The sequence below is a fragment of the Lipotes vexillifer genome, unplaced genomic scaffold (genome assembly GCF_000442215.2).
Source record: "Lipotes vexillifer unplaced genomic scaffold, Lipotes_vexillifer_v1.1 scaffold155, whole genome shotgun sequence".
NCBI lineage: Eukaryota > Metazoa > Chordata > Mammalia > Artiodactyla > Lipotidae > Lipotes > Lipotes vexillifer.
Window position 1 is genome coordinate 2,006,965 of NW_006779813.1, and position 25,389 is coordinate 2,032,353.

The 25,389-nt window shown below is 42.2% G+C and overlaps 1 protein-coding gene across 1 annotated transcript; it reads right to left on the reverse strand.

The window, feature by feature from the left end:
- Window positions 1-9,929: 9,929 nt before the first annotated feature.
- Window positions 9,930-12,240, reverse strand: TCF21 (transcription factor 21). Its single transcript, XM_007452990.1, is given in 2 exon segments — window positions 9,930-10,019; window positions 11,791-12,240. Coding segments are annotated over 2 exon segments (540 nt in total).
- Window positions 12,241-25,389: the final 13,149 nt, after the last annotated feature.

Genomic DNA, 25,389 nt, shown 5'->3' on the forward strand with positions numbered 1-25,389 from the left:
TCCCGAACCGGGGCACGAACCCGCGTCCCCTGCATCCGCAGGCAGACTCTCAACCACTGCGTCACCAGGGAAGCCTGGTATGATTAACTTTTGTTGGTATTTTCTTTATCCTCCCTTCTGACAAAATCAAGAAAGGGTAAGCACTGAAATTTGCAGAATGTGTATCAGGGGCTTGGAAGAAAATCACAGTAATTTTAGAGGAAAAATCTTCTAAGAAATAATCTTTGTAACCCAGAGGACAAAATGGGTGGTACAGCACTAGATATTGACAATTCAAAGTGGGAAATAATTCAGAAAGGCTAGACTCTGAATATGAAGACGTTTTAGGAAAACCTTAATATGGCAGATTAATTATAAAAATGGTCCTATATCTCACCCTTCTCTGTATCCATGCTCTATGCGATGTGACTGCAGCTTTTCCCATCAAGAAGTAGCATCTATTTCCCCACCTCTTGAACCTAGGATACTCTGTGACTGGCATTAGCCAATACAACGCAGCCAAAGTGACACTAGCAAGTTTTGAACCCAAGTCCAAGAAGCTTGTGAGTTTCTCTTCCCTCCCCAGTCACCATGAAAGCAAGTACATGCGGGCCTATTGGGTGATAAGAGACACGTGGCTCTGTCACCCTCATCACCTCAGCCAGTAGCCAGCCTGCCATCAGACATGTGAGTGAGGCTATCCTTGACCAGCTAGCTCTCAGACAAATTGCCCCCGAACCACAGTATATGAGCAAGCTGAGTGAGAACAGCATAGCCCTGTCCAGATCAGCAGAACTGCACAGCTGACTTGTAGACGCATGAGCAATAACAAATGCTTACAGCATTAAGCCATTGGGTTCTGGGGTAGTTTATTACATGACAAAAACTGATACGTAATGGGTGGAAAATCACTAGATTTTAATGACGGAGTAAATAAATAATTCAGAATGAATTGCACTCTGACTGCAAAACAGGTGTTTGGACTATGTTAACTAACTTATTTTGCTTATAGTGTCCTTTTGTGTATCTTTAACAGTGGTAGAGGATAAAAAATATTAGTAAGTCTATAAGAGTTTTTAAAATGAGTATTAACAAAAATTCTGATTGAAAAAAGCATCATGTCCTGCCCTTCTTGTAAGGATTTCTTTCTTTTATAGGGTTATCCTATAACCCATCCTTAATTTCTTTTATCCTAGGGAGTCTCCTATTTTCAAGGCAGGAGACCATTTCAGTTTAATTAAGTAGAAAAATTCTATACTCAGCTTTCTGCCACTAATCCACCATATATCTTCTGGTGATTTACTTCCCCCCTCTGTGTTTCAGCTGCTTTACATGAAAAGTAAGGATGATAATACCTTCTAGTTAGGGTTGTTTTGAAGATGAAATATGATTGTTCATATGCATGGTCTCTGTGTAATGCAGATGGATGAAGAAAATTAATAAAGCTGAATCTATATGAGTTAGCATTTTCCTAAATATGCCCAGTAATAGCACTGGCATACCAGTGGTGATTTTCTCAATAAAATTATTCTATTTCATAAAGTAGATCATTTGGTTAATGTATATATGTTTTCTTGATGTTGGTATCTTTACCCTTTCCCCCCATTACAAATACAACATGACCTTTTTCCAAACACATGTTACTCACCATTGGTGTAGCAGAATAAAACCAGGTGGCCCATATGCAGACACCTCAACCCTGATTGCATTAGATTACATTTGTAGCAAACAGATTTGGGATTCCTGTCTCACCCAGAGCCTACGTCTCAAAAGAATCTGCCCCAGCCATCAGCCAACCTGTCCATCCATCCCCAGCCAACCAGAGCTGACAGGACAAGAGGCGTACAACTGACCTGGGGAATTTAATCAGAGCCTCTTAGAACGAGTCTATAGTAGTCCATATGCATATTCCTAATCTTAAGAATTCAAATTAAGAGGTGCTGAGACTAAAATTTGGGATAGTAGAGCCTAAAACTTCATGTTCTTATAGAATTGGGGCCATAGCAACCTAACAAACAAGTTCCATCTGAAATAAAAAGTTCAGGAGAAGTAGAAAGTAAGTCAGCACAGAAAATCAGAAGAGGAAATGCAGAAGACTGGCAGAGAAAGCAGAGATAAGAGCCCAGAGAACTCCAGAGAGAGAGGAAGGGAGTTGTACTCTTGACTTTCAGTTTCCCAATAGATTTTTCCCTACTGTTTATTTTTTGCCTGGAGATGTCAGCCAGAGTCCTTGTACTATCTTTACAATGCCTCATTCCCCTTTTTATTTGAGCCAGTTTGAAGGGATTTTTGTTCCATGTAACCAAATGACCCCTGTTGGTTTAAAAAATTCTCCTGGGTTTAGAGATGTCTTGGGTTTCTTTTTAGTCCTTGGTGGGGAGAGAAAGAATGCTTGTTAAGAAGAAAAAAAAAAAAAAAAGTTGAAGGAGCTATTGAGTGGGTGACAGATGCCTGAAAGTGAGAGATTAGAGGGCAGCAGAAGATGGTATTCACATAAAGTGCAAAAGAAGAACAAAAACATTCTATTAAGATTCATTAGTGAATAATTCCAGGAACCAAGCAGAAAAGTTTAGAGGTGACTGGTCCCCAGGGATAGTAAGAATACTGAAGGGAGATATGCATGGTTTTGAAAGACACAGTACTTACTATAGACATTTTCCTGGGATTTAGTGCTAAAAGGAGAATCCGCATGTGGTGAGGACTAATGTTTCAGGTTAATTCCCCATCAACAGAATTGATGGTGATTTTTTTCATTATAGATTTATTTTTATTTTTAGAATACCTGTCCATTACCAAATTCTAAAATTAAAATTAGATGATATATTTAAACCAGCCTTTGGTTATAGCAATGCAATATGAACTTACCTAGAAAACAGCGGTATCTCTAAGAAGCCTATTATTAAGCTTTATACATTCAGTCCTCTTCAAACACTTACCACATGGCTGTCACTCTGCTAGGGGCTGGGAAACAAAAGTGGATCAGTCAGACATGGTCCCTGCCCTCATGGAGCTAGTGAGGATAAGTATAAACTAAGCAAAGAAACAGAGAAATGAAAGAAAATAATGATTACCTGTTATTGATAATGTTATAAATGTTGAAGTACAGAGTTAGGAACCGGGGACTTCCCTGGTGATCCAGTTAAGACTCCACAATCCCAATGCAGGGGGCATGGCTTCAATCCCTGGTCAGGGTCAGGGGGGAAATTAGGATCAGGATCTACTTTGGATAAGGTGGTGAGGTCTGTTTTTTTTTTTTTTGCGGTACACGGGCCTCTCACTGTTGTGGCCTCTCCCATTGCGGAGCACAGGCTCCGGACACGCAAGCTCAGTGGCCATGGCTCACGGGCCTAGCCGCTCAGCGGCATGTGGGATCTTCCCGGACTGGGGCAGGCAGACTCTCAACCACTGCATCACCAGGGAAGCCCCGTGAGGTCTGTTTTGATCACATTCAAGATGACCTGAAGCAACCGGGTTTTCCTGAGAATTTAATAATTCTATATAATAATTATTCTACTCAATAATTACTACTGGGTAGATAACTATGTAGGGGAGATGCATATCATTCTTTCAGGCACTTTTATAACTTAATGACCAGAAGAAGAAGAGAGGAAAGGACGAAAACCAATATTAATTAGTGCCCATGATGTACCAGATATCGCCCACATACATTATCTTACCAAAGCAGTCATTACCTTTTTAAAAATAATTTTTAAAATTGCAATATAGCTGATGTACAATATTATGTAAGTTTCAGGTATACAATATAGTGATTCACAATTTTAAAGGTTATACTCTGTTGATAGCTATTATAAAATATTGCCTATGTTCCCCATGTTGTACAATGTACCCTTGTAGCTTATTTTCTACCTAATAGTTTGTACCTCTCAATCCCCTGCCCCTATCTTGCCCCTCCTCTACTCCCTCTCCCCACTGGTAAGCACTAGTTTGTTCTCTGTATCTGTGAGTCTGCTTCTTTTATGTTATATTCACTAGTCTGTTGAATTTTTTTAGATTCCACATATAAGTGATATCATACAGTATTTGTCTTTCTCTGACTTATTTCACTTAGCATAATGCCCTCCAAGTCCGTCCATGTTGCTGCAAATGGTAAATTTTCATTCATTTTATGGCTGACTAGTATTCCATTGTATATGTATACCACATCTTCTTTATCCAATCATTTGTTGATGGGCACTTAGGTTGCTTTGTATATCTTTGCCTTTTGGGTAGCATTTGCAAAGCAGTCATTATTATACCCATGTTTTCAGATGGAAGAACTAAGGTCCTAAATGGTCAAGTTTCTTACCCAGGGATTCAGTCAAAAGCTTTTTCTGCTATACCCTCCACTAGATGTAGATCTAACCTGCACAAACGGCAACAAATTACTTATCACCACCTGGATTAATTTTAAAATAAGGATCCTTTTAATTGTATAGTCTACATTTTATCCTATAAAGTCTCTCAAATTATCTCCACTCTTCAAAGCACCTTTTAAGCTAATGATTCTGACCTAAGGGCCATATAAATTCAAGACTAATAATGTCATCTTCTACTGGGAGGGGAAAGAACAGACTTCATCTGAGTGTCAGGGGCACGGGTAATTCAAACAACCCATCCCCAGCTGATGCCATCTGGTCCCAAGATGTCTGCTTGCTTTATTCTTTTCTCAAATATACACCCAGATTTCAACTAAGAGGTTCCGTTTCTTTCTCTTTTTTTTCAGAAATTTTATTTTTTTTAATACTTATTTTATTTATTTATTTATTTTGGCTGCACCATCTTCACTGTAGCACGCGGGATCTTTTAGTTGAGGCATGCGGACTCTTAGTTGTGCCGTGCATGTGGGATCTAGTTCCCTGAGCAGGGATCCAACCCCGGCCCCCTGCACTGGGAGCCCGGAGTCTTACCCACTGGACCACCAGGGACGTCCCGGTTTGTTTCAATTTAACCATGGCAACAGCCACACTGTCAATTTCTTTGCTCCACCTGCCCTGTATCTTAACTTCTTACTTCACCATAGCCTCAGAGAGTTAATGATTCACTGGCGGTTCAACATGTATTGAGGTGTCGGGGCGCTAAGCTGGATGCTGGGTACAATGGATGAGATGACGTTGCCTCGAGGAGTCTGGTCTCATAACTCGAAGACATTCTCAACTGTTCTCTGTGCCCTTTCCACCCCTTTCTCCTCCCTCTGCCCTGGGAAGGGATCTGTAGCCTAGTCCTTGGGGTGGTTAATCTTCCCATGAACGGGCTGGAGGTGGACCAGCTGAGCCTGCCAGATAGAAAGATCAAAGGCGCCTGGAACCCTGACGCCTGGAGGAAGCCAGCCTGGCTCTCAAGAATGCCACTGGCACCGCGCGAGTTTCCTAGGGCATCGCCAGAATTTGGAGAAAAGGATGCAAAGCTAAGAAAGGAAGTTCCTCTCGCCAGCTGGCTGGAGTCTGCGCCTCTCCTTGTTGGCTGAGCAGGGTCATTACCCTAGAAGCTTCCCTGGGCGGTGTCTTTGCGCTGGGCCAGTCCGCATTGACACACGCACCCGGCTGTCTCGGAGGCGGCGCCCGGAAAGGGATGCGGACCCGGGAGGCGGTGTAGGCTGGGGGTCGAAATCGGATTCTCCATCCTTCTCCTCCCGCCCACTTCCAGAAACTTGTCTCCCGGGTAGAAAAGCCTCAGAGGAGCCGTTCCCTACTCCGCCTCTTGTCTCGGGGCTCTTTCCTGCCCGAGAGCCCCACCCGGCGCTTGCCACGTTCTCCCTACCAGCCCGAGACCCTGAGCCTCAACCCCAGGCTGACTTCCCACCTGCCAGAAGCACAGGGCCCCAGCCCAGAGCAAACCCTCCTACTACCCCTGGAATGAAGGGGAAAGCTTTGCTGACCTGGATTGGATCGCGGGACCCTCTGCGCAACCGAGAAGTTGTAGAGGGCGTAAGTCCCGGGCGCTCGGATTTCTCTCCCCCTTAGGGGTCGCAACGGAGCCAACAGCAGCCGGGCCCTAATCCGTCCAGGCCTTTAATCCATCACCTGAAATCTCTTTGAGAGCTCAAGACGAACGCGCACACACATCCATACACCAGGGTTACACAAATCTTTTATTAATATTTTCTGAGGACGAGTGGTTTGATGTCTTGACTGGCATTTAAGCATTAAGAATACACTGCATGCCACCGTGGAGTGAGTAGAAATGTAAATGAAACTGCAGCCCAGAACATGCAGCCTCTTAAGAAAAAGTAATTCCCAAATATTTTCTTTCTCTCCTCTTCAACGTCTTTTGTTTCTTTAATGAGACAGATCCCCAAACAGTGATTCTGAGTGTGGTTTCCCAACCAGTAGCCTCAGCATCTTTTGGGAACTTGTTAGAAGTAGAAATTCTGGGGCCTCACCTCCACCTCACACCTCTTGAATCTGGAACTCGATGGATGGAGCCCAACATTCTACTTCCAGGAGCTGTCCAGATGATTCCCATACATGCCCAGGAATCACTGGCTCAAAAGCCTCCCTGGGCAGTGTTTCCCACTGATCACTAAATATAACAAGCAGGTACCAACCTTGTTTACCACTTATCTGTTTAGAAAGAAGTCTGACGTGACAGTGGGGAAGACTGCTGGAAGCACAGTGAGTTGCCTATAAGAAGTCATAGAAGCAATCAGAAGGGGGGAGAGAGAGAGGGAGAGAGAAGGGACTTCCCCAGCTTCAGTCCACTTTCAGTATCTGTCTCCTCCTCCTGAGAACTCACAGACATGCTTAGTTGAAACATTTCATTTTCCTTCCTGGCTTCTACAACCTGCTTTGGTCGTTCTCCTTCTAGACTATCTTAGAAACCACCTTCTAAGATATTTTTTATAACTGAGAGGTCACACCTCCCTCACCCCTAACTATCTGGCTTGTGGTAAACGGGGTCCCCCACTCCTTCCGATACCGCTTGCCTCCTTTAAAATCGAGACATGCCAAGTACCTGTGCTGTCACGGTAGGCTTAAAGTCACACCCCGCTGGGACAGGCTTGAGAAGAGCACCAGACATTGGGAAGTAGGGCATGGTGGGTGCAGGAGGACTGATGACCTGGCAGAAGAGAAGGGTCCATGGGAAGGAGAGATGTTTAGACTGTGGATGTGTGTGTGGAGCGGGGTGGTCCTGCGCCAGGGCTAGTGGTAGCCACAACCCAGTCATTCCCACCATGTTGCTTGCTCCTTTCCGTGGACAACATTTGGGTCCCCTAGTGTGCCCAGGCTCAAAGGCTGAGACCCCTGTGCTCAGGGTTTCCTGACAGCCAGGCACCAGTGTAGCCCGTCTATTTGCTGGTCCCACTCCCTATCTTTGTTCTCTGAATTTTTCTGGACTCTGGATTTCTAGGCAATCGTCACATTGGTATAAAGCTCTGGACAAAATGTGAGAACATCGAGGAGGGGTAAAGGGGTGTGTGTGTGTGTGTCTGTGTGTGTGTGTGTGTGTGTGAGAGAGAGAGAGAGAGAGGAGAGAGAGAGAGAGGGAGAGAGAGAGAGAAATTGCAACCTTCAACATTGCATTGAAGGGGTGTGTTGGTTCCTGCAATAAAAAGACCCTCGCTTGTGCATGCTCTTGAGCTTCCTGCCTGAGTACTTTCAGGTCTGGTCGGGTCTAGTATAGGCAGCTCACCGCCAGCCACTTAGTACAAGTGACCAATATGTGCACGGATCTTTTCCATTACAAAGCAGTTGCAAAACTATAACTTCATTTGAGCACCACTAAGACTTTGTGAGGTGAAAGAGGAAATGTATGAGTACAATTATTATTATCATTATAATCACGTTTATCCCCACTTTTGGAGATGAGAAAACTGAGAATCCAAACGCTTTCAGGAAAGAACTGGACGCAAAACTAGGGCTTAACTTGCGTGTCCCGCGTGCACAGCTTCAGGCCTTATGCTGAAAACACAGGCTGCAAATTGTCGGTGGGAGGCATGAGGACTTTTTTAACAAATTGTTTTGCGATTGGGGGTGGTCAAAGAATGAGCAAGCAGAAATTTCTTCTCTAGGGGGCCGCCTGCGTAGAGTGCTCAGAATTTTGAGTATTTATTGTAAAAACGTGAGTGGGAGCTTGGAAATTTTGCTGAACGTGAAACGCAGACAACTGAATCACGTTGGGACGTATCTCTGACTTGAACTCTGGATCGGTGAGGTGAGGGTAGACGGTCCATCCCTCTGGTAGAAGCGAATTTGGGAAATGTGGAGGTGGCCAGAGCTTAAAATGCTCTCTTGAGGGTCAAGTCCGGGTAGGGGGTTAAGGGGCTGGGAGGGAAGCCTGACTCCCTGAGAGGTCCTCCGATGTGCGAATGACAGGTACGTGGATGAAGAGTCACCCGCGTTCCCAGCGCTCGGAGAATGGAGATGTGGACTTGGTAACGTGGTAACTGTCTCTGGCAGAGAACATCCCTCCTGGCACAGCGGTTCCCCGGGTCAAGAGCATCGCCGGCTCCTTCCCTGCTGTCCAGGCTGAGGGCTCCACCCCCTAAGCGGCCTTTGGTGTTGGTTGAAGGTAGTGCAAGAGCGGGGGAGCCCTTACTCAAGGTACCTAACTGAGCCGAGAAAAAGGAAAAAAAAAATCGAAAAGAAAGAGCAAATGAAGCGGAAGTTTCAAGGCCCTCTGCGAGGAATAACAGTATAAATAACCGAAGACGTCTTGTAAACACTGCGGTCATAACCCCGAACATTAAACAGCCCCGGTGGCATCTGGCGCATCGGCCGCCGCTGGCTGCGCTGGGGCAGCGAGGGAACCCGGTCCCAGGCTCCTCGGACGCGCCTCTCTGTTTATCTCAACTTAATCTTTCCCAACGAGCTGTTCCGTAGCCTGGAAGATGTTTAAATTAAAACCCAATCCACCGGAAGTCGTGGAGAGGAGCTGAACGCGCTGGCTAATGTAACCGAAAGGCAGGCATGCGCGTTGTTATAAGTAATCATCAATTATTAATAAGAAATATATAATACACGTTGCAGCCCTTTGAAAATCGTAAAACACATTCCAAAGGTATGGCATTTATGTTCTTCATCGCTCCCGGTATTTCTTCACTGTTTTGCAGCTATGGGTTGCTTGGGTTCATGTACGTGCCTGGAAAGTTTTAGAATGTGGAGTTTACCTTCCTGATCGTGTTAGCAATTAAACTGTGGAATAACTGAAAATCAGATTTTTCTTTTCTGGTGTGTTTTTCTCTTGAATTGTGTAACTGTTAATAACTTTAATCCTTCCCCTTCTTTGTTTACAGTTACATTATTTCTAGTTGTCTGAAAAGTAATGTGCAAACTTGAGGGACTAGTTTCTTTTTGAGGTTTCAGTGCAAAATATGATCTGCACCTTCATAGTGGAAATCGTATTTAATTAATCATTGTCTATCTCTAGAAGTTTGGATTGAGATTCAAAAGAACCACTTTTATTATATAGCTCCCCCATAGTTCCCCATCTTTCTATTCCAAATATATATTTTTAAAAATCACACCAAATGTCAGGGCTTTTAGCAATATAAAGAAAGATTTATTTTTGAAAGTAGCAAAACTTGTTTGAAAAAAATATATATCTTTAAGTGAATTACTTTATAAATGTGACTGTCAAAGTCAGCTATTCTATGATCTACATTTTACAACATATTGTACAAAAGATACACATTGATAGGCTCTTATTATCTATTTATATATTTATAATTACATATTGCACTTGGACCAGCAAGGCTCGCAGAGTCATTCACGGTAGAAGTTAATAAAGTTAAATAGATGGGAATCGTTGTAAGTACAATTGATGTCCTCTGGTTTGGAAACGAATCTCCTCGTCGCTGTAAAGTGTTCTCGAGGGGTGGGAAAGGGAGAGGAGCGTTGCAAGGGGGAAGAAGAGACAGAGAGCAGGGAGGGCAAGGGTCGCCTTCCCGGGGCCCGCTCCCCCCCACCCCCCCGCCCCGGGAGCACGCCTTTCCCAGACTCGCACCTCCAAGGTCAGGACGCCGTGGTTCCACATCAGCGGCTTGCGGTCACCACTTCTTTCAGGTCACTCTCGGGTTTCCCGGCCACCATAAAGGGCCACGTCTGCAGGAGAGAAGAGGGTGGAGGAGGTAAGTGGCCATGGAGGAGGGGTGGGATGAGGCGGGAGCCCGAGACCAAAGGAAAGGGCGCCCAAAGGAAAGGGCGCGGTGGGGGGCAGGCAGTGAGTTGAAGAGGCCCGTTATCTCTGCAGTTTTCCCAGTGACCTAGTGCGCCCTGTGGCTGGGTAAAGCAGAAAGCAGCGTTGGCGCCAAGCCACAGCTCGAGGTGGTAGAGCAAAGAGGGGCTCGCCCTGGGTTCGAAGTGAAACCCAAGAGAGGAGACCCTTGGAAAGCCCAAAGTGGCTCCTGCCCTGCCACAGCCCGGAGGCAGATGCTAGGGTGAACCGGAGCAGGGAAGCCGAGAAGGACCTCGCGCCACTGGGCACCGGGTTCAAGGTGAAGCGCCCTGCTGGCCCTCTTCTGACGTCCTGGTTAGGCTTCCCAGCCCTCTCTCTTTCACCCCCATGGATTTCCCTAGTTCTGTCTTTAGTTTCCTCCATCACAAACGCCGGTTTTAACCACAAGTTCTAAATTAATCGCCAGCTCTTAAAAACAAATAATGTTAATAAAAGAATATAGCCGTGTATTTTCACATTGTGTTCCTACTGGGCTGAGCAAGCATAGCTTTCTCTTCCCTTCTCCGTTCTGTGTATAATAAGCTCCCTTAAGTTTCTTATTCAAAGACGAAGGCAGCAGCAGTTGTAAATGAAGGCACTGCTTTCATTTTCGTTCCAGATTTCAAAAAGCTGTTTCCTCATTCAAAAACCCTGACTTTTAATTAGAAGGAAAAATATTTTTCACAGCAAAATGTGTTTTGCATCCCCCCCCCCCCCGTTCCTGAAACCAATTCAGAGAGAAGACAATTCAAACCTTCAAACCTCTCTCGCTAGTGCCCACCGATAAGAAGACTTTTAAGAGGAAAACCTCTCCTTCTTATCATATATAAACAGAGGTAGTTAGTTTTTGTTTTTCTTAGCCCCTGGAAGTTTTAAAATTAAATCAAACGAAAAAGGAATTAAAATATAGTTTTTAAACAGTAAAATGCAGTTGAGAAAAATATTAGACTCAATGAGCATTATTTTTTAAGATAAAAAGTATCATGTTCTTAAACTTGAAGGAGAGTGACCTATTTTAATATTATTTATTACACTAATACTCGTGATAATGTTCTGATTATGCTGGTATTTGCTAGAGATTCTGGGATTCGAGAATGTTAATCCATCTATAGGAGAAGTGCAGAATATTTAAATAGTTGGGGACTTATGTGACAATTATGGGGGGGCATGATGTGTCCATATGTAAAGGTTCTACATATCCTTGGGAAAAAAACAGAGTTGGCTGTTCTTATTTACAGGAATTAGAGGGGGCGGGGAATCAAGTTCTGCTCTTCGGCTGAAAGAATAAAAGGATTACTAAAATGCCGCCTCAGCGCGCAGCATCTTGTCCGTGTTCGCTGTCCCGCACCGGCCCTGAAGGCGCTGGCGCGAGTGCGGAGGGATCCCTTCTCTTTGCCAGCTCGATACGCCTGCAAACTCCTAATTGGGCTGCCACGTCAAATACTCGCATAAATCAACGCGTTCCCGAGGCTTGGAAGGCAGAGTGTGAGGGCCGTGTGGGGATCGCCTGCACCGGTTCCCTAGAGACGCTGGCTGGCGGTGACTAAGATGCGCGGCTCCCAGGCTGGCGCGCACCCTCTCACCGGGGATCCACTGCAGCCGCGCTGGGTCGCCCCCGCCCCCCTCCCCGGGACGCCGCCGCCGCACCGGAGAACTTACCAGGTTGACCGGGTGAATATAACCGTTCTCGTACTTGTCGTTGGCCAGGATCTGCCTCAAGTGGGCGATGTAGCTGGACGCCAGCCTAAGCGTGTCCAGCTTGGAGAGCTTGGTGTCCGGGGGCACCCAGGGCAGCGTGGTCTTGAGCCTGGAGAAGGCCTTGCTCAGCACCCGCATCCGGGCCCGCTCGCGCGCGTTGGCCGCATTGCGCTGGACCTGCTTCCCTTCCTGGCTGACCCCGCTCAAGGGGCTCTTCTTGGTGGGAGCCTTCCTCCTCTTGCCCAGGCCGCCGCGGCCCTTCTGGGGAGAGCCGGTCTCGCAGTTGGAGCTCTCCTCGGTGCTCTCGTTGGAAGTCATAAACTCCTTGTTCGAGTCCATTTTCAGCCCGTCGCAGTCCAGCATCTCCACCTCTTGAAGGTCGTCCACATCGCTGAGGGAGCCGGTGGACATGTTTGGGGGAGAGGATGAGAGAGACAGGGAAGGGAGAGAGGAGAAAGGGAAGAGAGACCCCGAAACCAATGGACCCCCCGAACGTGGAGTGTGGGGCAGCCACCTCGCTTGGGAGCCGGGAGTTGCGGGTCTGGTTGGGTCTCACACCCCTTTCCCCTTCGCAGAGTCTTGAGAAGGAGCCGCGAGGGCTTCTGCGGGCAGGAAGCCGACGCTCTGTTTCCCCACCCCCGGAGTCGTGGCCGTAGAGGAGTGTGAGAGAGCGCTGAGGAATTTGGTGGACACTAGGAATTTATCTGGGGAATAGAGGCGGATCCTTGCAGCCCAGGGGAGGGGCCTGCCAGGCCCCAGCAACTCTCTTAGACCCCTTTCACAACCGGAGGGAAACTCACGCACAGCCCCTGATTTCCAGCTTGCAATGTGAATCAACTCCATTGCAGGACGCAAATACCAGTCACCCTCTCCCACTCTTGGCCGGTCTGGGGAGGAGCGGGCCCTACTGAAGCTCCTTCTCCGGGGGGGCCCATCTCCTAAGGCCCGCTTTCCTTCTTAACAGGTCATAGCTGCCTGAAACTGAGAACTTTAGGAAAACGACCACATCCTTTTGCTCTTTCTGGGCCTTCCGCCCACAAATCTCACTAGCATCCTCTGGCTCCCCGCTTTCCCCCAGAAAACACCAATTAAAATGCAGGCAGGGATCAGCCACCTCCTGCCAACACCCTGTAAGACTCTGTGGCTTTTCCAAGATATCTTCACACCTTAACTCTGGTGAATTAAGACAATAAGTGCTTTCTAGGATCATTAGGGTGATGACAGAGAAAGTACCAAAAAATCCATCTACACCTGGTCACTTTAAAGATATCGAGGAACTGCCAGTGTGTACACGAACAGACATGACCATTGCACACCCCCACACAACCACACACAGTTTAGGGGGAGTGGAGGAAATGAGATAGAGTAATACTGGTGTGTGGAAAACATTTTGTTAGTCGATAATCTTTTCTTAATGAAACTAAAACTTATAAACTTTTCTTAATGAAATTAAAACTAAATTTCTTTCTAGAAATGCAGTTAATATTGTCTTAGGAATGTTAGCTGCTCTCAGACATCACCTTGTCCAGGATTTCTGGTTTCCTCCCTCCCAGTGCTGCCTGCAGCCTTCGCCTTCTCCTTACATCCTCTTGGCTACCAGGGTTCTGCATGTAAAGCTGACATTACAAAACGTTAAGCAAAATGTTCTGTTCAGAAGGTTCTTTTTTCCATCTCTAACTCCAGCCCCGACCATCTTTCCTGGAGAAGAAGAAAATCTGGGGAGTAAGTAGAAAAGCAAAGGGAACCAGAAACCAAGGGATTGAATGACATCGATGAAATGAAATCAGAGAGACAGAATGCATGAATCTTTCTTACTAGTTCTCCAGGTTTTTTTTCCTCGCAATTAAGCATTGACAATGAGGGGCTAGAGCAAAATGCAAGAGCGGATTCTGAGCTCTTGGCTCGGAATCTGCACCCCTCTTCTACATTAAGATACCATATCTCTAATCCTGGGCTCAGCTGGGAATTCACTAACCTCTAACATTTTGTTTTGTTAGCAGGGTCTTGTTTGCTTTCCCCCTATGCTGTAAACTAAACAGATTGTCAGCAAATCAGTCTTTATTAATGAATTAGTGAGACCCCTCCCCGCCCCCATAATATCTTTGCCCAGGATCCAAAATTTGTTAATCACCGGTGTAGAGATTTATGGGCTCTCTTATTTTCTGTTGTTTGTGCAGGTGGAGATTTAAATGACCATATCCACTACCAAGATTTATTGCGAGAGTGATTGATGTTATAAACCAGGAAAAGGACTCTTCACACAGCAGGGATGATAGAAATACCAAGTTGAAGTTGCCTTTGTCCTCATGCACAAATGACCCAGCACTACACGCAGAAAGTATAATAATTTAATCTGAGATCCAAGACAGCATTAAGAGAACACCCAACAGACCCGTTAAATGTTTCCCCTCTGATTCCCAAATTAGTTTTCTTTGATTTTCCCTCCCTTTTCTCAGTCTTGGTAAGACATGAAAGTTTAAGTTATTTTTAGACTAAAAGAGCTACGTGAAAGTGGGCATTGGCCAATACTTTGTGAAACGTGTGTGTGTGTGTGTGTGTGTGTGTGTGTGTGTGTGTGTGTGTGTAGCTACTGAGATATCTGCGGAATAACCACAGGTAATTTATTTATTTGGGCTCTGGAATGGGATGATAATTAAGAATCAGAACTATGGCCTTACCACATACCAGGCTAGTAAGCTAGGAAGGTCTGGTTTTCTGCTACCCTTCAGTTGGTAAGCTGCTGAGGCTGTTTGGGGGATAGTAACAATCATAGTAATATATACATCCGAATAGCTTTCTGCTCTCTGATTTTTCTAAGGTCTGAAACTTAAAAACAGCAATTTCTGGAAAGGAGCAAAACTAGCTTCATGCCACAAGCTGCTTTTTGTGCCTAGCAATGAGTATTATTTTTTAGATAAGTAAGAATTAAGTCCACTTATCCTGCAGTGATACATTTAGTCTGGGAAGGGCTAGTGGGTTGATAATGAACTTGGGGTATTTGTAAAAACCCTCTAAGCGATAGCTACCTGTTTGGGAGCAAGCTATGAAGAAGGCTGTTATTTAGGTACCTGATGTACAGTCTTGAAGACAGTACATTAAGATGAATAATACTTTTTCCTCTTGACATTTTGTGTCTACCCTACTAATAAACACTTAGGGACAGATGGGTGGGGGAAATGACTTATTGTTGGATTCTACTGAGAAAATCAGTTAAGCTGTAACTTAAGCTGTGCCAGATTCTCCCAAAATATAAACTATAATTCTGTGAGAAGAGAAGCATTTTTGAGAAACTGTATTAACTCTTTCCATAACAAGAGAAATCCTTTGAACATTACAGTTTCAAAGAACTAAGTAGAAAACTAGTGGTGTGAGAGCATGAGGTAGTTACTAAAAGTTCTTACCTTACTTTTAAGAGAGAATTTATGCCTCAGCGACATCTGGCCAATTTGTTGCACACTTCTAACAATTTGTTCTGCAAGAAAGGCTATCTTTGAAAGATTTCAATGCTAAGGAAGATTTATCTCCAAAAGTAGTAAAATGAAGATTAGGCATGGAATGTATCCTTGAACGTAAATCCTCGTTTATCGACTGATAAATTTTCAGGAAGTTCAAATTTGATTCAGTTGCACTTGGATGGGATAATTTGCTTCCTTTTTTATGAGAAGAAAAACATCAGGGCTTCTTTTGAACTGACTTCATCTACCATCATCACATTCTCTTTCCCAGGGGGCAGGGAAATACGTCTTTAAACTCGAATTTTAGTCCTTTTCTCATACTCCCTACTAGTTGGCCAGGAGGCACACAGGCTGGCAAATTGGCGAAACTGCCAATTCTATCTTTCTTTCTTCACTTTTAATTAACACCTCCAGATGTGTTATTCTCTTCGTTTGATGGTAACCAACACCACTTCAACGATGTGCTGACCTTCTATGCAAATTGACACCTCTTTCTCCATTGGACATAATTGCCACTGTATCCTTTGCTGCTAATTGATTATTTTCCATCTTCAGCTTATAAGACTATTGAAATTTGACTGTATTTTGTTAAATTTCAACTTATTTTGTCAGGTGAGCATTATCTCCCCTTACTGATTTCAAATTATAATGATGCTGGCCTGTTATATTTTGGCAGCCCAAGTGAATACAGCACTAGTGAGTGAGATTGGTGGCTATGTAAGGACATCAGTGATGGTGATGCTATCATCTTTACCTGGCACCATTTTTTTAAAATTTATTTTATTGACATATAGTTGATTTATAACGTTGTGTTAATTTCTGCTGTACAGCAAAGTGATTCGGTTATACATATACTGTATATACATTCTTTTTCATATTCTTTTCCTACGGGGCACCATTTATGATCAGTATTCAGAAGTCCTCTTGGTGTTCACCTTACTGTCCCCCTCCTTTTCATTTAATTCAATGAATTGTAGATCCAGTGCTATAGCACTAAAATTTAAAGCTGGCAGACAGCAACAATAAAGTCCAAAGAAAGACTCATTATGGTTTTCAGATCCAAGAGTTAACCTTGCATCCCACATGCTCCGAAATGTAACTCTGAAAGCAAGAAAGCCTGTGCACGTGAAAGACAGAGTTTACCTTGAGGGGCAAGTGAGCTGAAAGAAACTCAGGCAGATAGTGAGAAGTGAAATTTTTACAAATCGAGTTTGATGTCATCCTAAGTCTTCTAACACTAGCATATTTTATTAGACCTGCTCAATATTAGGAGAGAAGAGAGAAGAAACTGAACAACTCACCTGTCAGGTGCCATGTGAGGTTCTGTGCCTCCATTCTCCCATTTTATGTAGAATCTCTCTTTTCTGTTGTCACCACTAAAGAAAGAGCTGCTATATGAAATAGAAATCTTTTTTTTAAAGTTATATTTGCAATTTTTAATTGAAGTATAGTTGGTTAACAATGTTTCAGGTGTACAGCAAGTATATATCTCTTTCCCAGATTATTTTCCATTACAGGTTATACAGGGTTATTAAAGGGGATTACAAGATATTGAATGTAGTTCCCTGTGCTATACAGCAGGTCCTTGTTGCTTATTTATTTTATATATAGTAGTGTGTATCTGTTAATTCCAAATTCCCAATTTATCCCTCCCCACCCTTTCCCCTTTGGTAACCATAAGTTTGATTTCTATGTCTGTGAGTCTATGAAATGGAAATCCTGGTAGAAATGTGTGCCAGAGGCTTTCCACCCGTAACAATGAAGTTTTAGAAAAACTTGCTTGAGTGATGACTTTTCTGTGTCTTAGTGTAAAGCCTGAGCAAAACCTCCCAAGTTTTCCTAAAAAGAATAAATTTTATGGATTATATGAAAGATGCCTATAAAGCATTTTATGTTAAATATGGCTTATTGATGGCAATAAAACAAAGAGGCCAACTTACTGTCAGGCCCCTTCCTATCAGGTTAGGATAAGATGGGCAAAAATTAAAATCACAGCTTCTTTCTGGTGATGATCTGCTTGTAATTACGTCCTTGTGGCAGGTGCTTTTAGCCTCAAGGAGTCAAAAGTCATGAGTCATGGAGTTTAGATCCTGGGACCATCAAGAAAGTACTTAGAATGTGACTCCTGACCTCATGAGCATAAAATATGTCCAGGTAATGTAGTATTTTAAAATAGAGCTCCAAAGTGATAGACTCTCAGAATTGGAAGGGGCTGAGAATCAAGACCCCTAAGTGGTCAAGAATTCTGTGCAGGCTCACATAAGTGGTCAGCTACAGTGTTGCCACTTGAACCTGTGTCCTGATTTGCCCTGTAATGCTCCTTCCACTAAGCCAGATTGCTTTGAATTGTTTTTCCTGTTTGAATAGTAATAAGAAATGGGTGAGAAAACTTATATTCTATTATCCCCTATTTAGTAACAAGAATCTGTAGCAACTGAACCCTGAACTGTCCAAAATGAGACAAACTTGAGCCATCCTGGGATATAATGATTTGAACTCTGTCTAAGGGGTTAAAGTAATGTAAGTTCCAAAGCGGCCTTGTTAAAATAAATCTCATTTCTACCATGGGGACCTGATGGGCAGCCCAAGGGCCACTCATTCAATGAACATATCCTCACATCTGCCCTCTTCTCTCTATCTCCCCTGCTAAACACTGGTTCAAGTCACCAAAGTCTTTTACTAAGATGACTACAAAAGTCTTCTAAATGCTCTTCCTGCTTCCATTCTTGCCCTTCTAAAATCGTCTTCCAACAGAGTGATCCAAGTCATTCCCCTTCTTAAAATCCCTCAAAGCTTTCTATTGTGTTTAATACAAAATCCAAATTCCTTATCATGGCTTACATGATTCTGTTTGGCTCGCCACCCTCCAATCACACTGGCCATGTCTGTATCTCTCAAAAACACTGTATCATTGCCACCCCAGGATCTTTGTCCCAACTCCTCTCTCTGTTTGGAGGCTCCTCTCTGGCTCTCTGCATGGTGGAGTCCTTACTTTTCAGGTCTAAGTTCAAGGGTCATCTTCTAGGTAAGAACTTCCTGAGCATCCACTATGAATATTTCTGTCCCATCATCCTATTTTATTTATTGATCATAAATAATAATAGCCAACATTTACTAAATGTTTACCACAAACCAGGCACTGTTGTAAGCACTTTCCAGATTAACTCACTTAGTTCTAGTAGCAACCTTATGAGATAGGAACCTTGGAGGTGAGAAAGTGGAGGCACAGGGAGATTAAGAAACGTGCTTAATTCATGAAGCTGGTGATCAAGTTGGCTCCTGCTGTGTTATAACCCAAATTGGTGGCTTAAGTTAGTGTCATTTCTCTTGGTTCTGTGGTTGATTGGGCTCAGCTGGCTGGTTCTCACTTGGGGTCTCTCATGCTGTTGCAGTCAGAAGGCAGCTGAGTCAGCTGAAGCCTTGATTAGGCTGAACATCAAAGATGACTTTTTCATTCACACACCGGCATGGGCAGAACAGCTAGGGTTGGTCTTGCCGGGCATCTCTCTCTGTACAGCCTCTCTACATGGCTTCCTCAGCCTGGCAGTCTCAGGCAGTTGATCTTGTTACGTGACAGCTGACCCCTTTCTGGGTGAGCATTCCATAAGATCCAGGTGGAAGCTGAAAGTCTTCTATGTCCTAACCTTGGAAGACACACAGCATCACTTTGGCCTCATTCTATTGGTCAAAAGTGAGTCATGGAGCCTGCTCAGATTCAAGGGGAGGGTTCTATAAACGAGGAGGTGTGGTTCAGTGTGCATGTTTCTGTTGGGGGGGGGGTCATTCTTGGAGGCTGGCCACTACAGGGGATAAATGGCAAAATCTGAGTTTAAACATGGGCCAATCTGAGTGTAGAGCCTTCACTTTAAACTACTGTTACTGTTTTGAAATTATTGTGTTTATTTGTATTTACTTTGTTATTGTCTCTCTGCCCCATTTCCTCCCCTATCACTGTAATGAAAGTTTGCCCCAGTTCAGGGACTTTGTGTGCTTTGCTTAGTTGTGTGCTCAGAGCCTAGATTAGAGCTAACACATAAGATGTACTTAAAAAGTAGTTGTTGAATGAATGGATGGATGTTCTAGAACATAGCGTACGGAAGGCACACTGTAAACTGTAAGATATGCACATTATTTAGAGGACTAAACACAACTTCAACATACAGTGGCTCAGACAAGTCACAAATTTACTTTTCTCTTTCTTCTAGTGTAGACCTCGGCAGGTGGTCCAGAGTGGATGGGTGATTCTACTTCACAAAGATACCCAGGCACCCAGGTTCCTTCTGTCTTTTATTCTGTAATCCTTTGGGAGCTGGATGACTTCACATACATAGGTAAAGTCAGCTTACCCTCACCAGCCCTCAGGAGGGAGGAAAAAGAGGGTAGAGGGCGAGCACGTTCTTTATAATAATGGGATCTAGAAGTCATACATATCACTTCTGCTTCCATTCTATTAGCCTCTTTAGTACAAGGAAATTTTGGAAATATAGTCTCTGAATATAAGGGGATCCATCAGTAGAAAGAAGGGGAGCCAATTTATTTTCTGCCAGTGTATTTGTAGCATAAAGGATCGAGTTAACCATAGCTAGAGTAGAATATTTTGTTTGATTCTGATAGAAAAGGCAGATCACAAGTTCTCTATGAAGTTTATAATTTGTTCAAAGTACCAGTGGGCTTCACGTCTTATTTGGAGCTCAGAATTAGTTGAAAAATATTTAACAATCTACTTCTGACTACTCATCTGAGAAAACTCATCAATATGAGCCATTCCAGCAAATGTTGTCATTAACTTACTCTCAGTAAAATAACTTTTTAAAGTTACTGCTTTTGAGAAATGGCCAGAAAAAATGTGCAGGTTGTTAAGGCTGTTTACTACCTACCATTGGCCCTAACTGAAACCCTGTAAATTGCTTGTTTAATTTCTATCAATCTGATCATGCAGCAGGTAAATTTATAAGCGTTTAGAGCAAGTGGAAAGCTTTTTAAATTTTTTTTTTACTTTTCTGACATATTTTTAAGGTTTGCTAATAGTTTATCACCTTAGTCAGCAAAATACCATAGACTGGGTGGCTTAAACAACAAACATTTATTTTCTCACTGTTCTGGACGCTGGAAGTCAGAGATCCTGGTACCAGCCTGGTTGGTTTCTGGCGAGAACTCTCTTCCTGGCTTGCAGATGGCCACCTTCTTGCTGTGTCCTCACATGGTCTTCCTTCTGAGTACTTTTGAGGAGGGAGAGAAAGAGAGCGGTCTCTCTCTCTTCCTCTTCTTATAAGTCCACCGATGCTATTGGACCCCACCTTTACGACCTCACCTAACCTTAATTACCTCCTAAAAGTCCTATCTCCAAATACAGTTACATTGGGGGTTAGGGCTTTGACATGAATTTGGGGGCAGGGGGGACACAAATCAGCCCATAGCAGTTATCTTTGGAAATTACAACTGGAAAATGGTTTTTCTTATTTATTATTATTTCCAACTTTCAATCTACTCAGGATATGCCTAGGACTCTTCTGTCATTTGAGGGTTTACTGCATCCAATGTTGTTATACCAACCACAATTACAACAATAAGAACAACAAACCTCAGGCTTTGTTTGTCTTTGTTTTCTTTTTCTGAGGAATCATTAGGATGAAGAGCTTTAAATCCATGGTCTATGACAAGAAGGGTCATCTGATACTTATTCTTAAAATTTGCAAAGGGTAATCCTCCTAGAGAAAGGAGGACCATTCTTTAGTTAGAAGCTCTAAATCAATTCTAAAGAGCCCATTAGTAGAAGAATTTAGGAATTCTTCATCCATTGCATTTGAGTATACCACATAGCTCCCACACAGAAACAGACGTGGGTTAGATCAATTCAGTACTGAAATTTGCTAAATGTGTTTTTTGGGGGTTACTCAATAGACAAAACAAACAGTTGATTGACTGTACTGGGTTTTTTTTAACTGGTCACTGTGACATATTTTAGATAAAGCCAGTATTATTTTCAGCCAGAATTTTAGGCAAATACTAAACTGCCCCTCACATGAATAAGTTCTTTTTTCTTTTAACTCAATTCCAGAACTGACCACAGTGAGACAATCTACCCAGGAAGGGTAGGGTATAACACTTCTCAAATGAATTTGGGCAGAAGAGTGAACTAAATGTTGGATGTATAGTGTAATGCTCACATCCTGTTAAATTATAAAATGTGAATGTTCTTAATAGAATTATGATTTTTGTTCTTATGTTTTTCTCTTAAGTTATTGTGGCAAGTACGACACTAAGGGACTGGGTCTAAGTTCTGCTTATACAACCAGTTAGTTGTGTGAACTTGGACAAGTCCCTTAATTTAACTTCACTGGGTCTCAGAGTCCTCCTATTTAACCTGGTGACAGCAGGGATGGGTCCCATAGTGTTTAGGGTGTATTAATTGAGATGATACATGTAAAATGACTTAGTTTAGTGCTTAACATATGATAAACACTTATAAATAATGGTTGTTGTTGTGATGGTGGTTGTTGCTATGACAGTTATTTCTATGGCCCTTTTCAATAGTTGCATTCCATTTCCGCCCCACCCCCCACCATTTTCACTTTAGGCTAGGGGTAAGATTATAAAAGATACGACTTTCAACAGTCATAGAACAACAACAAAGAAATCCCTTTTTAACAACTAAGCCCTAAAAACGTGTGGGGAGGACAGGAGTAATTTCAATAAAATCTAGAATTCTGTTATTTTGGATGAAAAGCAGTTTATGATGGCAATCGCAAAATTAAAAATCTATTCAGTATTAAGCTATAACTACTTCAGTCTTTCCCTTCACTTTCTGGTGATTTAAATGATTGCTTTATTAGCAATCATTCTTTTTCCCCCAAAATTAAATTTATGAAGTCTAGACCATGGTGGAATAATGATATAGCATGTTTTGCAAAGGCCTCATAGTAGGTCACAGAAATCACCAAGTGTTTGACTCTATAGGTAAAAATCACAACTTTCTTTATCATGAAAGTAACTACACTTTTTATATAAAAGTTGTTGCCAAAGATTAACAGACACAACTATATTTATATATAACAGTTGCAGACACAACTATATTAATTTGGGATACTTATTTTAAAATTGATGCTGCGTTATCATCTGTTTTGACTTTTTTGTGATGGAATTCTGTTAATAAATGATTTCCTCTTTGCCTTGGTATAGATCTAATTTTAAACAATTGCTTGAGTTTCTTAGAAAAGAAAATGGACTATTCACAGTGAAGATGATCTGCTGCCTATTCTTTGGCAATTCTATTACAAACTTTGAAAATTAGATCTCAGTAAAAAAAAAATTATTCTAACTGAAAGCCAACATGGCCACATCCTATAATCCTGGCCTCAAATTTCATTCTTATTAAGAAAGGCCAACACCTTGAATAGCCCCTGTCTTTTGAATTCATAACTAAAGAATGAACTTAGAGATTTTAAAGCACAAGACTTGTATTAATTTCCTAGGGCTGCTGTAACAAATTACCACAAATTGGGTGGCTTAAAACAATGAAAATTTACTCTCTCAGAGTTCTCAAGACCAGAAGTCCAAAATCAAGGTGTTAACAGGGTCATGCTTTGTCTGAAGGCTCTAGAGAAAGGTCCTTCATTGCTTCTTCCAGCTTCTGGTGACCTTAGATGTTCCTTGGCTTTCAGTCACATTATTGCATTCTCCATCTTTATCTTTACATGGCATTCTCTCTGTGTCTCTTTCTGTATTGTTTCCCATCTTTTATAAGCATAGTTTCATAGGATTTAGGGCCCACCCTTATCCAGTATGATCTCATTTCCATCCTTACCTTAATTAACATCTGTAAAGATCTTATATCCAAATAAGGTCACATTCTGAGATTCTGAGTGGCACATGAATATTGGGGGGGACACTATTCAACATGTCTCCATTTTTACTTTGTGAATTACACTACATACGACCATGAGCAAAAGTCTCAGGTTGGGTTTCCATGGAGTGAGAGAATCAAAATGGGTAAAAGCACATAGTCACCAGTTTGCATCATGAAGACATTTCGACTTACATTGGATCATTATACAGATGGAAAATGGTGCCAACCTTTACTTCTGGTGATGGTGGGGAAACCCCCAATCAACAAACCAACCAAACACACACACAAATGCTTTTTAAAAGGACACTGTGGAATAAAGGTTTTAAACTTTTAGAACAGGAGGAAAAAATCATCATGCCTCTCCAATAATATATTTACATATGATTTCTCATTAAATGGAGGCCAGTAATGGAATCATGAAACCTCTATTGTAGTGTTACTCAAACACATACTTTTTAATTTTTACTTTCATATATGTATTCATATTTATATACATTTTAAGTCTTACAGAAGATCGAGTCTTAAAAAAATCATCTAAGAACTGAACCAATTATTGAATGTATTGTTCATCATTTTGCCTTTAAAAGGAGAAATTTAAAAAAAATTATCGTCTACTGTAATGTTAAGAAAAGCATGAAAGGCTTATTAAGTGTTTCACTTTCAAATTTTATTTCTACCAAGTAACTCTGCTTGATTCCAATTATTTTGCATTCTTAGATCCCCCTTTAATTGCCTTTCTTTAAAATGTGTTCAAAGTCAATATCTGATGCTGGATAATCTTATAATAAATGTAATGCCACTTCCCATTCCTTGTGGACTTCTATCTATTGGACCAAATGCCTTATAGACTTCCCAAACAGTAAAGAGTTAGCCTTAGAACATTACTTAAATTATGCAAATTAAGGGGTATTTCTTTCTTTTTTTTTCTTATTTATGATAATATTTCTCACTGTGGAAGACAGAGGTGCTTGGTCGAACAGATGTCTTTTTTCCTTTGGGTTGTTTTGATTTGTGTTGTTACTTCTCCACATACCCTGAAAGGTCAGATATATACGCTCCTTTAAAGATTTTAAAATAAATCTTCAATTTAAAAGACGACATGAATCTGATACAACTAATGAAAATTTGTTCTGGGCACAGGGAAGCGTCCCTATTGTTGGGTTGTTTGGTGGAGGTGAGAGTCAGTGAGGGCCTGTGTCCTCTCCAGCCTGCTTTGCCCACTCAAGGACTATTCTGTCCCATCTCTGCCCTCACACTCAATTCACCACTCAATGGCAGAGAGTAAACCCTGAATTTGTGTTCTTTGTCATGATGTAGCAAACTTTTGGAGTACACAACATTTTCTTCTTAACATTGACAAATACACATTGAGAAAAGAATGAGCATCTGTTCTTTAAAAAGCATCATTTATTGTAAAACTGAAAATAAGTAAATCAAATAGTTACAATTACAAATGAGAGAAGGGTGTTTTTGAGTCCAGGTTTCCATTGCTAAAATAAAAGTTCTCAACACATTAACTTAAGGATTGTCTGAAAGTAAGGGAGCAGATATTTCTTCTGGTATTTACCTTTAATTATGACATTTATGATAATCTGTTAAAATTATTATTTAGTAATGATTTTGATCAGATTCTAGTAGCAGTAACCTTTGTGACTGCTTTCTACAATTTTAATATGGAAATAAAAGTATGTTTCTATTCTTTCCTTGTGGAGGTATTATTGGACAAATGTCCTTTGTTTGCACTGCAGGTTTATAAGAATTATGGAATGCCTTGAGTGGTCTAGATAGGGCATGGGGCCATCATACGATGAGCTGTCTGGCTTCTTTGAATGTATATTTTAATGCTTTGCACTCTTCTGGAAAAATATAATTTCAGCACGTGACCTAGATGGGTTGACGATAGGGTATGGATGGCAAGCAAACCCTTTTCTTCCACAGTTCTCTCTTTATTATGGGTTCATTGGTGAGATATGAGAACTGATTTAGATCTTAAACAGCAACTTATACTAACATAGAAATCCACTGAATCAGTGGGAGTAATGTTTAAGAGTGACCTTCCTGAGGAATTTTCTAGGTGCGCTATCATCTCTAAATTATTTAGTAATGTGGTTCAGATGTACGTGTGTGTGTTTTAAAATAAAACATTGGCATATAAAAACAACTCACGTTATATTCGACTTCCATCTTTGATACTAGCAGTGGTATTGACACATACCAAGTGAAACTAGTTAAAAGAATAATATTATCTTAAAGCCCCTG